The following is a 12865-nucleotide window of genomic DNA, read 5'->3' on the forward strand; positions in this document are numbered from 1 at the left end:
CTATCAGGAAAGCACAACAGTAGGTGTCAGGCCAGCTGCCAGAGATAAAGTTAGAAGACAGGGATTGATGAGAAGAGTGATTGCCTCACTCCCCTGTCAAGATCCCACCTGTCACAGCATTCTAAGTAAAAAGCCACACATTTGTCCTTTTATAAATATCCCTCATCCACTCAACAGCAACTTCATAAAGCCCAGACCACCTGTCACCATGGTCATAGGTGGGTCTCTCCTTGTCTATCTCCTTGACAGCAGCATTTCAATTGCAAAATTAAGTCAGTATTCAGGGCATGTATAATGTGTGCTGTTTACATCATTAATCACATTCTTCTAGAGACAGTTCATATGTGTACAAGGGCGAAAAAGGGTGATATAATATATATGTTGTCCTCATTCTATGCAATAAGGAAACTTTGAAGTCTGACAGCCAGGCTGAACATTAACATTTGAATACCTTTTTCTGATTCCCGGGTGTTTCATTGCAATCTTACTTCCTTTGTTTGGTGGTGTGCTTAGTGAAAAAGACAATAGCCTCCTGTTCTGTAGAGAGAACATTCTGCTCATAGGCTCGACACAAAGCGAAGGATGGATGTTTGCTGCCAGTCTTCTTCGTTTCTCAAGCAGATTTTCCAGGGATTATACGTAGGAAATATTGTCCATTATTGGTTATGCTTCCACATCTGTATAGTGTCAATTCAAAAACCAGTGGAATGAGGAAGGTCTTATCTCTCTCCACATATAGCCCTTCAGGCTTGTGTTCATGTATGAGCCTCATGCACAAAGGTGTTCTTTCAGGAGCTCCTTTAGCTCTGGCGCCCTACATCAGTGGAATTTCGGTGAAATAACAGAATCATCAAAAGCAGCTACAAAGGCAGCCATATGTTGGAACACAGACTATGATAAACCGCAGCACATGTAAAGTCGCAAAAAGCTGGATATGGACATATGGAAAAACTATTCTTAACTGGAAGTTAATGATAAAGATCCATAACATCAATACGTTATTCATTTAAAAAAAATAATAAAACAAAAAAAATAAACATTTTCCCACCTTCTTGCATTGAATTATCTAAACAATATTATGCCATTTTGGTAACTGCTTTGAGACAGTGAAAGCCAATCATCTGCAGTTAAACAACTGTGTAGACATGATTAGTCCGTCTGTCCATCCATCCATTGATCCTCTCTGAACAAGCCACAGAAGGTGACCAAATTCAGCATATAGAGCGATTAGAAGGCAATTAGAGCGATTAGAAGGCGATTAGTACTGGGACATTAATAATATGTTTCATGGGCTCTGAAGATTCTGGGGCAGGGTCTCTGCACTGGGCTTGCCTCCAAAAGATGTGTGATTCAATCTGATTATTATCTGATCAGGTTAGGTTCTCCCAGTAGAATACAAAAAAGTGCTATTCAATGGACAATAATGTTTAAAATCCAACAGTTGATCATAGTGCTGCAAATTTGTCAGTTAGTCAAAAAATTGCAAAAATGCGTTAAGTTAGTTTCATAGATAGATTGTCCCATAGAAATATGGCAACATAATTTTGTGTGTCTCTATGTGCAGTCAAGTGAAGCTGTTCTTCTCTATGCTAATTAAAAGAAAAGTTAAATGTTACAAGCCAGCCTCAGGTACTTCCCTAAGGCAAAGCCAAAAATTAGAAAACTATACTGTCCTGGCCCTGAATAAGAAATCAAGAACTACAGTACTGATCTGTAAAACAATCAAGGAACACTGGTTTAACATGTGTAATGTTATAACTATTAAAAGATGTAGCAGCTTTAATGAACTGTTGTTCCAGAAAAGTCAGGAGAGTTATGTGGCCAAAGGGTTTTTTCTTCACACAATTAACTTCCCATCTGGAAAAAAAAGAATCTGGGAATTAGAAAAAAGGATGATGCTCAAATTTCCTCTGCAGCCCAGCAATTTCCCCCGTTGCACCAATGAGGAAGGTTAGGGACATCGCTTAGGAGATTCCACTTAAGCACAGAGGCAGATGGTTCAACTTTCTCTTTGGTCCCCATATGGCAACATGCCACGCAACTGTTAGTAATCCATACTAGCTAAAGTTCCTGCATTAGCACTGAAACAGTAAAAGGCCTTATTCTAATTTAAAAGTAAAGATGTGTGTATTAGTGTGGTGGGGAAAAGCTATTTCCTAAAGATTTTATGATACAATTTATGCTAGAAAATTTTAAAAAACAAACTGGGGAAAATGCATATGCATTTTATGTTTTTGCATTTGTTCCAGATTCTACTGTATTGCATATGACAATGCATAAAATACTTAATTTAGTATTTATTGAATTACTGAACCATTTTAAAGAATTGTTTTTGTTTAATCAATTTCAGAAAAAATTAAAACATATTGTTGGCACAATCTTTATAAAGCTGTTGATTGCTGAATTAAATGGTCACATTGACCAGAGGTCAAGAGCCTAGAATCTACACCAGATGGCTGTTTTCACTCTGATTTGTGAACACAAGAGAGGAGTTATTTCATTTAAAACATGGCTTTTAGTCAAAGGAAAACAAATGTGACAATAAACAATTATATTGGAACAAACATCAAAACTGAAGATTTTTGCATTAGAGGTAATTGTGATTAAATCTGCTCAAAAAAGCATTGATTGTCAGAAACTCCTACTATAATATTTTTATGCAGATTAAATAAAGGTTAATTCCAGCTCTTAACAGGTGCAAATAAAAAGAAAATAAATGACTTAAATGTGGTAAGATGGCAATTAAGTAGTTATGACTGAACATGAAACATTCCATAGTAATCAATAAAGAACTTAATGATTAATTGATGTTTTTTAGTAAAATCTCTTTCATTAAACTCTTTTTTAAATATTGGCAGACTTTCGGAAGTGTCATCATTAAAGTAATGGCCTACATTTTCTAGGAAACACACAGCTGTGAATGCCAGGAATTCACACAACTAACATGTGGCGGCAGTTTTAAAATAATGAAATATCATTTTAAGACATAACACTGACTCACATGAAATGTAATGTCACCTCTGCTCCTTATATAAATACTTAATAAAGTGCTCACAAGAAGTAAACTAAAACTAAATTAATTACAGTTCATACAGAGAGACTGGAAAAAGTCACAAATGTCTCTCTCTCTCTTTTTTTTTTTATAGAGTCAAACTATTTCTATAAATCCTAAAAATTACATTAACCAATAAGGCTGTGTAGCAGTTGAAGAAAAATATGAGACAGTAAATGATGAATGCATAAAGAAATAAAAGGTGTCAAGTCAAAAAATTAATCTGAATGGACTTCAAGGGTAATTATAACAACCGGAAGATATTTAAAATTCAGGTTTTGCTGAAAATTACAGGAAGTATGTTTCGTAGTGGCTGTACTTACGGCTACTGCCAAGCTCATCAAAAAGGTACTGCACCTTCTCCCACTGAGTGGAATTTTGTCCAGGTGGGGCCTCAAGTGGAACAAATGCTCTGAAAGAATAATAATAAAAACAGACAGCTCCTCTTTGAATATTATTACGCTTTTCATAATCTGAAAATTCAAAGCAAGCCTATCCACCGACAGCTGAAACCCATTAAGGGAGCGACAAGAAAACAAAGCTTTCACACAGAAAATATGCTGTGGATTTTGGAGCATGTAGATAATTGATAAGTAATTTCAATCTGTTTTTCAGTTTTTAGTGCCCATTGAAGTACTTGTATGCAGAATTCAAAACCAGGGGATGGGTGTGCAAATTAGGTCTGTTAGACAGGACAATGGTTTATTTTATTTCTGTGTTTAATACTTATTACTTATGACCTTTCAATTTCTTACAAATAAATGTATGGACTTTTGTGTTTGGATTTTTATTTTATTTTTTACAATGGTGTAAACTTTATGCTCCACTAGAAAAAGTATGGTGTGTTCCACACTTATTTTACCCGGTGTAAAATGTTTGAGCAGAAAAACATCTGACCATTCCAGACCATTGTTTTTTGTTGTTGCAAACTTCTATAAAGTAGATTTACATTTTTAACACCAACATCTCTAGACTTGTATCAAAACAAAACTGGTGTCCAGCTGTCCAACCTTGTAACTTCAACTAAATACCGACTGACTGGACAATGACCTCTTGGTATTTCAGCATCGCAATAAAAATTCAGAGCAATAAACCAACCACTGACAGGATAAAGCGGCAACAGTTAGAGTTTATTTAGTAAAAGAGCATTTATACTACTTTGGTCTACATTGTATCTTCTAAACTTCTATGTGTGAGACAGTATAGCCATGTGCTCTTTATTTCTCAAAGCAAATAAGCTTTCCTTCAAAGTCCCATTTTATGGTTCAGAGAGCACATTCAATCGCACAGGTTGGACTCTAGCTATGTTGCTGTCACAGCTCCCAAAGAAATCCATTAAGTTTCCCTGATGTTACTGAAAGCAACCTGTGTAAAATCTGAAGATAAATAGAACATGACTGAATATGTGCGCCAGTACATACTGCATTTCTTAATTCAATATAGATCAACACAAGGGAAGGTCTGATACTCCCTCTGAAGGTGATTTGGGTATGAGGATTCACATAACTTAGTTTAGACTCCTATCAACAAAATATGTCTTTTTGTAAACAGAGGTGTTTTTTCCCTCTTGATGTTTTATCGTGGGCAGACAAATATTGCTTTAGTTGTTTGAAAGGGTTTTCTTCTCATTATCAACACAATAATGTATTTACACCCCCTTTACCTTTTATGTAGTGAAGCAGAAGAAGCAATTCATGTCTAAAACTCACCCAATTAAAAGGAGCGCCACGCAGACGAGGACAAATCCAACCGTGTACTTCAGAGCATTTTTCACTTGCTGTAATGTAAGAAATAATTAAATTCGTCAATCATGGTCATAAAGTGAAATATTATTATTCACTGTGAATATGATAAGAAGCTCAGACTGCATTTAGATAAGGACTATAGCAAGTGCACGCAAGACAAAGTGGACGTAGATCCAGTGTGACTGCGGAGATAGCATTTCACATCCCGTGCCATTCAAGGTGCTTTTAAAGTTCCTACACAAAAGACCTTCTTATCTTTGTGAGAAAGTGCCTCGCTCAGCTCAAAACTGACACATGGCAAGGAGAGCAGTACATTGCTGTGGCTGATAGATCATACTCACTAATTACTGATTTGTACCATCACTCACTCGAAAAACTTCCAAAGAGAGGAGTTTAAAACAAATGTCATCTGCAAAATTAAAATAAAAGGACCTAAAACAGACGACTGAATGACGTGGCACAAGGTTGAACAACATGTTTTCATCACAGTGAATTTTAGACAAACTACTACCTGGTTTTGATCCATCTGGCTTAAATTTTGCTCCACATGACGGGCAAATTGTTTTCAACTGAGGTATCGAAAACAATGTAGACTGCTGTCATGAAACATTTACTAAATGTCTTAATGTTCTTGGGTCTTTTTCACAGTTCAGTCTTCTCGGTCTTTAGACAGCCCTGTGTTGTTTCTTCCTGTAATCATGTTGCAAATTCTTATTTTCTTTTTGCACTCAAGTGCTTATAAAAACTGCATGACATATTCCATTTCCTGGAATGTATTTACAAGGAGATACTTGAAAATTGTACAAAAAAAAAAAAATCTCAAACTTAAACTGTATTTAGTGAAGTGAACAAAGTCAGTATTAGGCACAGGTAGTCCTGATGACTGTAAATCAGAATTATCTGTAGCTATTAATGTATTTTTTAAACTTTAAACAAAAAGCTATGTAAGTAAACAGTCATCTAGTTTTATACTGTGCAAAATCTAATAATGTCACATTATGTACCAAAAGCAATTCTTCTTAAGCTTGGAATATTTATTCGCATCTATGTATTACGGATGCACGTTGATTTTTGAGTTACCAAAACAAGCAGAAATTCCAGTATTGTTTATAATAATTTTAGTAAGGAGGCTTAAAAAATAAAAATACTCAACATATTTAGTTGTATCTGAATGGGATTAAAAACTAGAAATTATGGCCAAAGGTGAGTTACTACTATTCATAGAAAACAAACTTATCCTTTATTCCACTGTGTAAAAGATTTAGTGAAGCACCCACCTACTGTAACCCCAGCTTCTCCTCTGTAAGAGAGGGGAGTAGAGGCAGATTATGAGGTAAATGAGTGATATAGATGCTCTCATTAAATGTAAAATAAACAAAATAAGTAATCATCCTAAATCACAAAGCAGTGGATATCATTACTTCTTTGTTGAGATAAGTGTGATAAATTACTGCTCTCACCAGTCGGGCTTTTGCTGTGTTCTATTTACCTCGGATGTCGGATCTCAGAGCTGGGATTGATATCTCACTTTAAAAAATGTATGATGTAAGAAACTAATTATTAACAAAAACTATATTTTCTATGACTTGATTAGACTCATCTTTGGTTTATTCAGGCTGACAGAAAGCCTGTTTAAAAGAGATAACAGGAAGGTTGAAATTAGTGTGGCACAGTTGATGTGTTTCATCCTGTTGAGTTCTCACCATTTGTCTGTTTTAAAACATGCTGAATTTGGAAATTCTGACCTTTGAAAAGATTTTAGCTATGCGAGGTATGCTAATGATGAATATAAGATGAAAGAAACAGTTTAAAATATGGAGTCTACTCTCTGAAATACTTGGTGTGGATTTGATCTGGCTTATATAGTAGATGATTAATTAGAACCTAGACCAAAAAAGAAGAAAACTTTTAAATGCTGTTATTTCACGTATCAAAGTAGTAGTTCTTAAAGAAAAGTTGGATTCAGTCAACATGAGTATTGGTTGGCATGAACAGGCATCAGTCGGCCTTTTTCTTTCCACACAGAGAGGTTGTGTGCAACATTCTATAGAAAAGTTGCATAGTATTATTGCAAGAATGCCTCACTTCATTCAGCATAGTCTAAGCAACTTACTGAGGTAGAAAAAAAATACAAAATTTGTTGCCCTCTAAACTTAGGGTGAACTTTTTAAGAGACAAAGGGGTTAAAAATTGCAAACAAGCAGACTGAGAATTGAAGATTATGTCTGCAGGTTGCCAGAAATTTGGGAATGTTAACAATTAACATACTGATCAGATCTGGTAGAATGACAAAAAAAATGTATTCCTCAAAACTACCTATGAGTGAGCTGCAGTGCTGCATGCAGGGAAACAAAGGCGTATTCTTACCGAACATTTGTTTACATTGTTGTCATCCTTTTCTTCATAGTAGAAGTAAACAAATGGGATCCAGAGAAAGACACAGAATAGTATTATGGAGTAGAGAGCTACAGGGATACAAAGAAAGGGCAAAAATTAGTCACAATATATTTTCCTAATAAAATTTACTAAAACTAAAGCCAGTTTCCTTTTCCAATGGTAAATTATGCCATTAAAACAGCCACATACCCATTTTACATACCCTCTGCAGTGTTTAGATCTATTGAAAAACATTTGGCAAATTGCAAAGCTATTTGACAGTCAGATAATTTTAATATACTACAACTTAAAGCAAGAAGTATCAAGATCTTCTAGCACAATCTCTCGTCATTCCTCTATAGGATGTTTGCAATTACATTACATAGGTACACTCCTGTCATTGTGGAAAAAAAAAAATATTAGCTTAACAATGGAGGAAAACTGGATAAAGTATTAAAAACAGTAAGACATTTTTTTTTTTAAATTAAAATTTATTTGATGGCTTTGACAAAAACCAGATGCTATGTATCAAGTGTAGTCTGAAATATGATTGCTTAGGTTGCTGGAAATAATATATATTAATTAGGAGCTGACTTACCATTGCAAACTATTAATCGCAAAAATCCTACAAACAAAAGATTTGTGAGAGAAAACCTGGCTTCACCCATTTACTCAAAATAATGAGAAACAAATTGAGAATCGTACTGAAATAAATTGCCAGCCTAATACAAATTCCCTTCTCTATTATTCAGATTATTCTGTTGGTAAGATAAGTATGTCTGCATCTGTTAACAATTTGAAAAAACAAAACAAAAAAAAACACTATGGTTTGGACCAGAAGACTGTCTAGTCCTAAATAGCATGTGGTAAAGCACCTAGCCTGCCATCGCAAGGATTAATACTGCTTAATCCTATTTGACAAAGCACATAGTATCCATCTCCATGTCAAAGATGACCATCACTATAGCAAAAGAAAAAGTTCTCTGCAGCAGAGGGAAAAAAACAGCTTACCTCCACTGAAATTTGTGACCTGTTATATTAAGTGGATGCAATACACCAGGAGAAAACATTCATAGAAGGATGCCATTTTAAGATGGGGGCGTTTTTGTCTTGCCTCAAACTGATGTCAAGGAAGACAGTCCAGACAATCCAAAAATAACTCTCTGAAAAGCATGTCACAAAGACGTAATCAGCCACTTGGCATGGTTTGCTCAACACCCTGAGGTGATAATGTGAATCATTAGCACGAGAAGCAACAAAAACAAATGCAAATGAATGCAAACAGGTTACAGCACTGCTTTCCCTTTCCTTCAAACTTAAACAGCTTGTATAAGGAGAAGTTTTACAGATATTAATACGATCTCAGCTTTACCATTTGGTCACAAATCTCAAATATGATCAAAACAATGCAACTGTTTATTTTGTAAGGAATAAACAGTTTCAGTTCTGAATATGAGCCCAATACATGAAAAATAAGAACAATGAGAAAAAGAAACAAGTAAAATCATTTTAATGACTGCTTAATATTTTTGATCAGTAGCATACTTCAACAAAGCGGCCACACTAATGACAAAAAAGTGTGCTCCAGGCATGTAGAAACACCTCTCTCTCCAAAATGAACCATTTCAAGAAAAGGTTCTCTCTCTGCTGCAGGAAAATGAATGTTGCCGTTATAGAACGTTTGCCTTTTGCCAGCTGTGATCGTGACAGGGCATTGCTTTCAATATGCACATGCTCATTGCTTCACCAATGTATCCATTAGCACTCATTTTCAGCTAGACAAACTGAGTTGAGGATGATGCCAAAAGCCAATAAAAGCAAACCACGCTCAGTATGCAGCTGCTGATGTATGCCTGGAGGTTAAAGTACTGGGTAAAATTAATCATAACACCATGAATATTAACATACAAAGAGAATAGGTCATATTGAATTATTATGAATCAGTCATTACTCTATATGCAGATCATCTGCCGGAAAAAATGCATTATCACTATTAAAACGTAGCCCATTTATCCCTTTGACAGAATAGGAGTGCTAAATAATTGAATGCCCTTAACCTTTTATTTAGGTTCTGTGTTTGTGTGTTATATACGTAGATTGAAATCTACTGAAATAACAAGCAGACGTTATACACTTCTCTGTGTTTAAATATTTATGAAAAATATGCAATAATATTTATTCATTTCCATCGCTGGTTAAAAAATATTTGTATTTTCTTTGTTACAATTTCTTTCAAAATACAAAATGACACGCAAGATGTTTTACATAATAAATGAATAGTCTTTTACATTAAATACTTTTTTTTTAATTTCACCCTTGCAATTTCTACCTTCTGTCTTTTCTAACCAAGCTGGATGTTTTGCTGCTACTGCTTTGACATGTAAAGAATTTAAAAATCATTTGATATAACCTACTCTTAGTCAACCTCAAGAGATTTGATATTACTCCACTTAATAATATCTAATAGGTGGAGGTCAGTTAAGCAGCACTGGAGTTTGATCTGTAGTCATAATATGGAGCTTTGAGAAGTCACTGAGCCTCAGACAGGTATCAAAACAAACAAACAAAAAAATGGAAGTAGCTTTAAAATAATAATATATAAAAAGCATGTTTATCACAACTTATCTCCCTTATTCAAAACATAATACTTTTCATACAAACCACACACCAGTTTATAAAACAACAAGCAAATGTTTTTTTTCTTTGACAGCTGATGATTTAAAGTTGTTGTTCTGCTTCCAATAAATAGCATCCAACCAAACCGGGATGTGAAGAAAATATATATGTTTTTAATATAATCATCATGATTGGATGTTTTTATGACTACCAATCTTAATAGTTTATGAAAATATTACCTTTCAAAGTACCAAATATATATATATATATATATATATATATATATATATATTTTGCTTAAGGGTAGGAAATGGAAGTAAAAACTGCCAAATTTCCCAAAGAGTATCTATGAAATGGGAGAATAAACTGGTAAAGAAGGTCTTGAGCTTTTTTTAAAAAGTCAGTTAAGCAGCACGTTCTTTAATTAGTTAATTAAAGAAAAGAATTATTTGTGTAATTACAGAAGTTGATTTCATTGTCTGATGACTAGGATCAAGTTGAAAGGAACTTACCTTGAATCTGTTTGTATGACTAGGTTAAACTGACTATTTTGGTAAGAGCCCTAGACATGATGTCTGTTGTGAATTGGTGCAATATAAATAAACTGAATTGAACTGCATTTAATTCTATCATTAAAAAAATAGCCTTTCATTTCTTTTGTGTGCTTGACTACGTTTTATTTTTTGGTTGTTTTTTTTCACTGAAGGTCTCTTTGAATCACCCAAAGCTGCTCTTCAAAGTAAAACAGAAAATTCTCAGTAGTTTTAGGAATTCTTTGAAGACACAAAGCTACCAGCTTTCAGTGAAATCTGTCCACATATGTTGGCAGGCACATTATTATTGACAAAAACAAAGTTATTGTAGTGTGCACAAGGACTGCCTCCTGTCTCGCTACTTTTTTTAAATGGCTTTGAGACAAGGCAAAGAGAAAGCCAATGATTTATTCAGGAGGCCCAGGGTATTTTGCCCTGTTGCTTAAGCGTCTTATGCACCACTGCTTTGAAGTACTGAAAAGTCAGAGGAAATGTAAAAGTGGACAAACCTCAAGCTTGAAAGCTAACCTTTTATGCTAGATCACAAAAGCATGTTGTATAAAAGGATGTGGACATCTCTGTAGCAGACATTCATCCCCAATGTCAGGTTAAATTTAGATACCAGTTCCACTGGCATTTGTTTGATATTCAATTTATTAAATAAAGAAATAGATTTATTATATGGAATTAAGAATTCCTTAGGTTTTTCTCTCAGTTGATCAACATCTTTGATCAATCACATGCTCATAATTTGACCATACATCATGAGATATTCACGATATGTATGCACAATCAACAAATCATCATTAACCGGCTAACAACATATTATAATGTTCTCATTGCGTATTATTCACTTTGAAATCAAATAAGTTCTGCTGTCTCCATATCCTTTAACTCCAACCACATCTTCAGAAAGCAAAATGGAAATCTGCTTTCCAACTCAACAGCTATGCATTCACATTTAAGCCCAAAATACCTCAACATCTATGTAGTGTAATACCAAGTATCAAAACAATGGTCAGTAAAAAAACTAGCAGGGGACAGACAGTTATTGTCATAAAATTATGAGTGCAACCCATAGTTAGTGTGTGTATGGACGGTAAGCTCTACAAGAGCATTGAATGACACATTAGCCAAAAAAAAATTCACCCAACCGCATTTCATAGAGGATCTGAATAACCGCTTTTGAAAGGGTCATTCGCTACAGCATCATTAGACATTATTAGAAATCAAGTTGTTGATTTTCTTTTTGTTTGCCAGAGGTTTTCAGTTTTGTCAGAAATTGAGCTAATTTTTCATAGATTTTTTTTCCCCTTGTAAATACCCTTTAATGAAATGCGCCTCTGCTGAAAATGTTGTAATAGTTTTTTTTTTCCTGAGAAAGCTTAAGTTTGAATAATGTCCCCAGCTGTCATCTCAACTGAGAATAACAACCTGAGATGTCCCTGGTCAAAGGGACTGATGGTAAAAATGAAGAATAGAGTGCTGATGAAAACCAAACCAATAGTAAAACATCTTTAGTCCAACCCCTTGTAGCTAATTATGCAACAGTTAATGTTGCTGAAAAAAATCTATCATTTATATAATTTTGTGCATGCACAGAACATTATTAAATTACAAGACATACTTGAAAGACCACTGTCTGAAACAATATGTGAATTCAAAGAGTAAGTAAATTATGCCAAAAGCTCTTCAAATCACTGAGCATTCACATGCTTATTAACTGTGATCGTCAGTGAATATGAATCAGTTGACTCTGGAGAGAAGCATGTCTCACCAGAGGACGTATAAAACTATATGTCAACCCTGTAATTACACTGTTTGTGAAATACAAATGGACACAGCTGTGTCCTGGAGGAAAACTTAACCTTAAATGCTTGATTGGAAATAAAGCTGCATAGCTTGACATGGAAGTTGGTCTCCACCTACTGGCAAATATCAAAGTGATGCTTCTAAAATAAAGAACAAAACAGGGATGTCAAAATGATGCCAGGTTTTGTATAAAATTTAAAAGGTGTGGGGGAAAAAATAGAATTACAGGGTCATAATGACATTTATTTAATCTTTTCCATTTAGGCAGCACATGAATTCTAACCTTGACATATATTTTCCAAAGTAGAATAAAATCAAAACTTGTAAAAAGAACTTTTTACAAGTTCTTTTTACCGTGAACTTGTAAAAAGATTCAGGCTCTTGGTTTAAAGGCAAATTTCTTATGAAATAATAAATCACACAAATAATCATATATGTATGTCTGTCCCTACATGTTACATGCACATTTCTGTTCTCTTGTTTTGGAAGGGGTGGGGTGGTTAATGTTTTTAATTTTAATTTAGTTAACTTTGGTTTTTTTGTTTTAGTATGAAAGGTGCTGACTGATTGTCAGTCAGCATGTTTAAATTTAACATGCTTTTCTCTGCAGGAAGAGCTTTGTTCTGCTAGGATTTTGTCTTTTAACCACTCCATTTCTCCTACAAGGATAAAGGGATGAGCCTTGTTGGGGGGAAGTAAACTTTGGAGTGGGGGCATGCAGTGCTATGTTC

The 12865-nt window shown here is 34.5% G+C and overlaps 1 protein-coding gene across 1 annotated transcript in view; it reads right to left on the bottom strand.

Annotated features, from left to right (window-relative positions):
- The window catches only part of lmbrd1 (LMBR1 domain containing 1), a 56401-nt gene that overhangs the window by 35444 nt on the left and 8092 nt on the right, over positions 1-12865 (bottom strand). Inside the window, exons 4-6 of the mRNA XM_028007242.1 lie at positions 7165-7262; positions 4762-4829; positions 3376-3464 (exon numbers count right to left, since the gene is read on the bottom strand). Of these exons, the coding sequence (XP_027863043.1) occupies positions 3376-3464; positions 4762-4829; positions 7165-7262 (255 nt within the window). The remainder of the gene's footprint in view (positions 1-3375; positions 3465-4761; positions 4830-7164; positions 7263-12865) is intronic.

This window comes from Xiphophorus couchianus, chromosome 22 (assembly GCF_001444195.1).
Source record: "Xiphophorus couchianus chromosome 22, X_couchianus-1.0, whole genome shotgun sequence".
Classification (NCBI taxonomy): domain Eukaryota; kingdom Metazoa; phylum Chordata; class Actinopteri; order Cyprinodontiformes; family Poeciliidae; genus Xiphophorus; species Xiphophorus couchianus.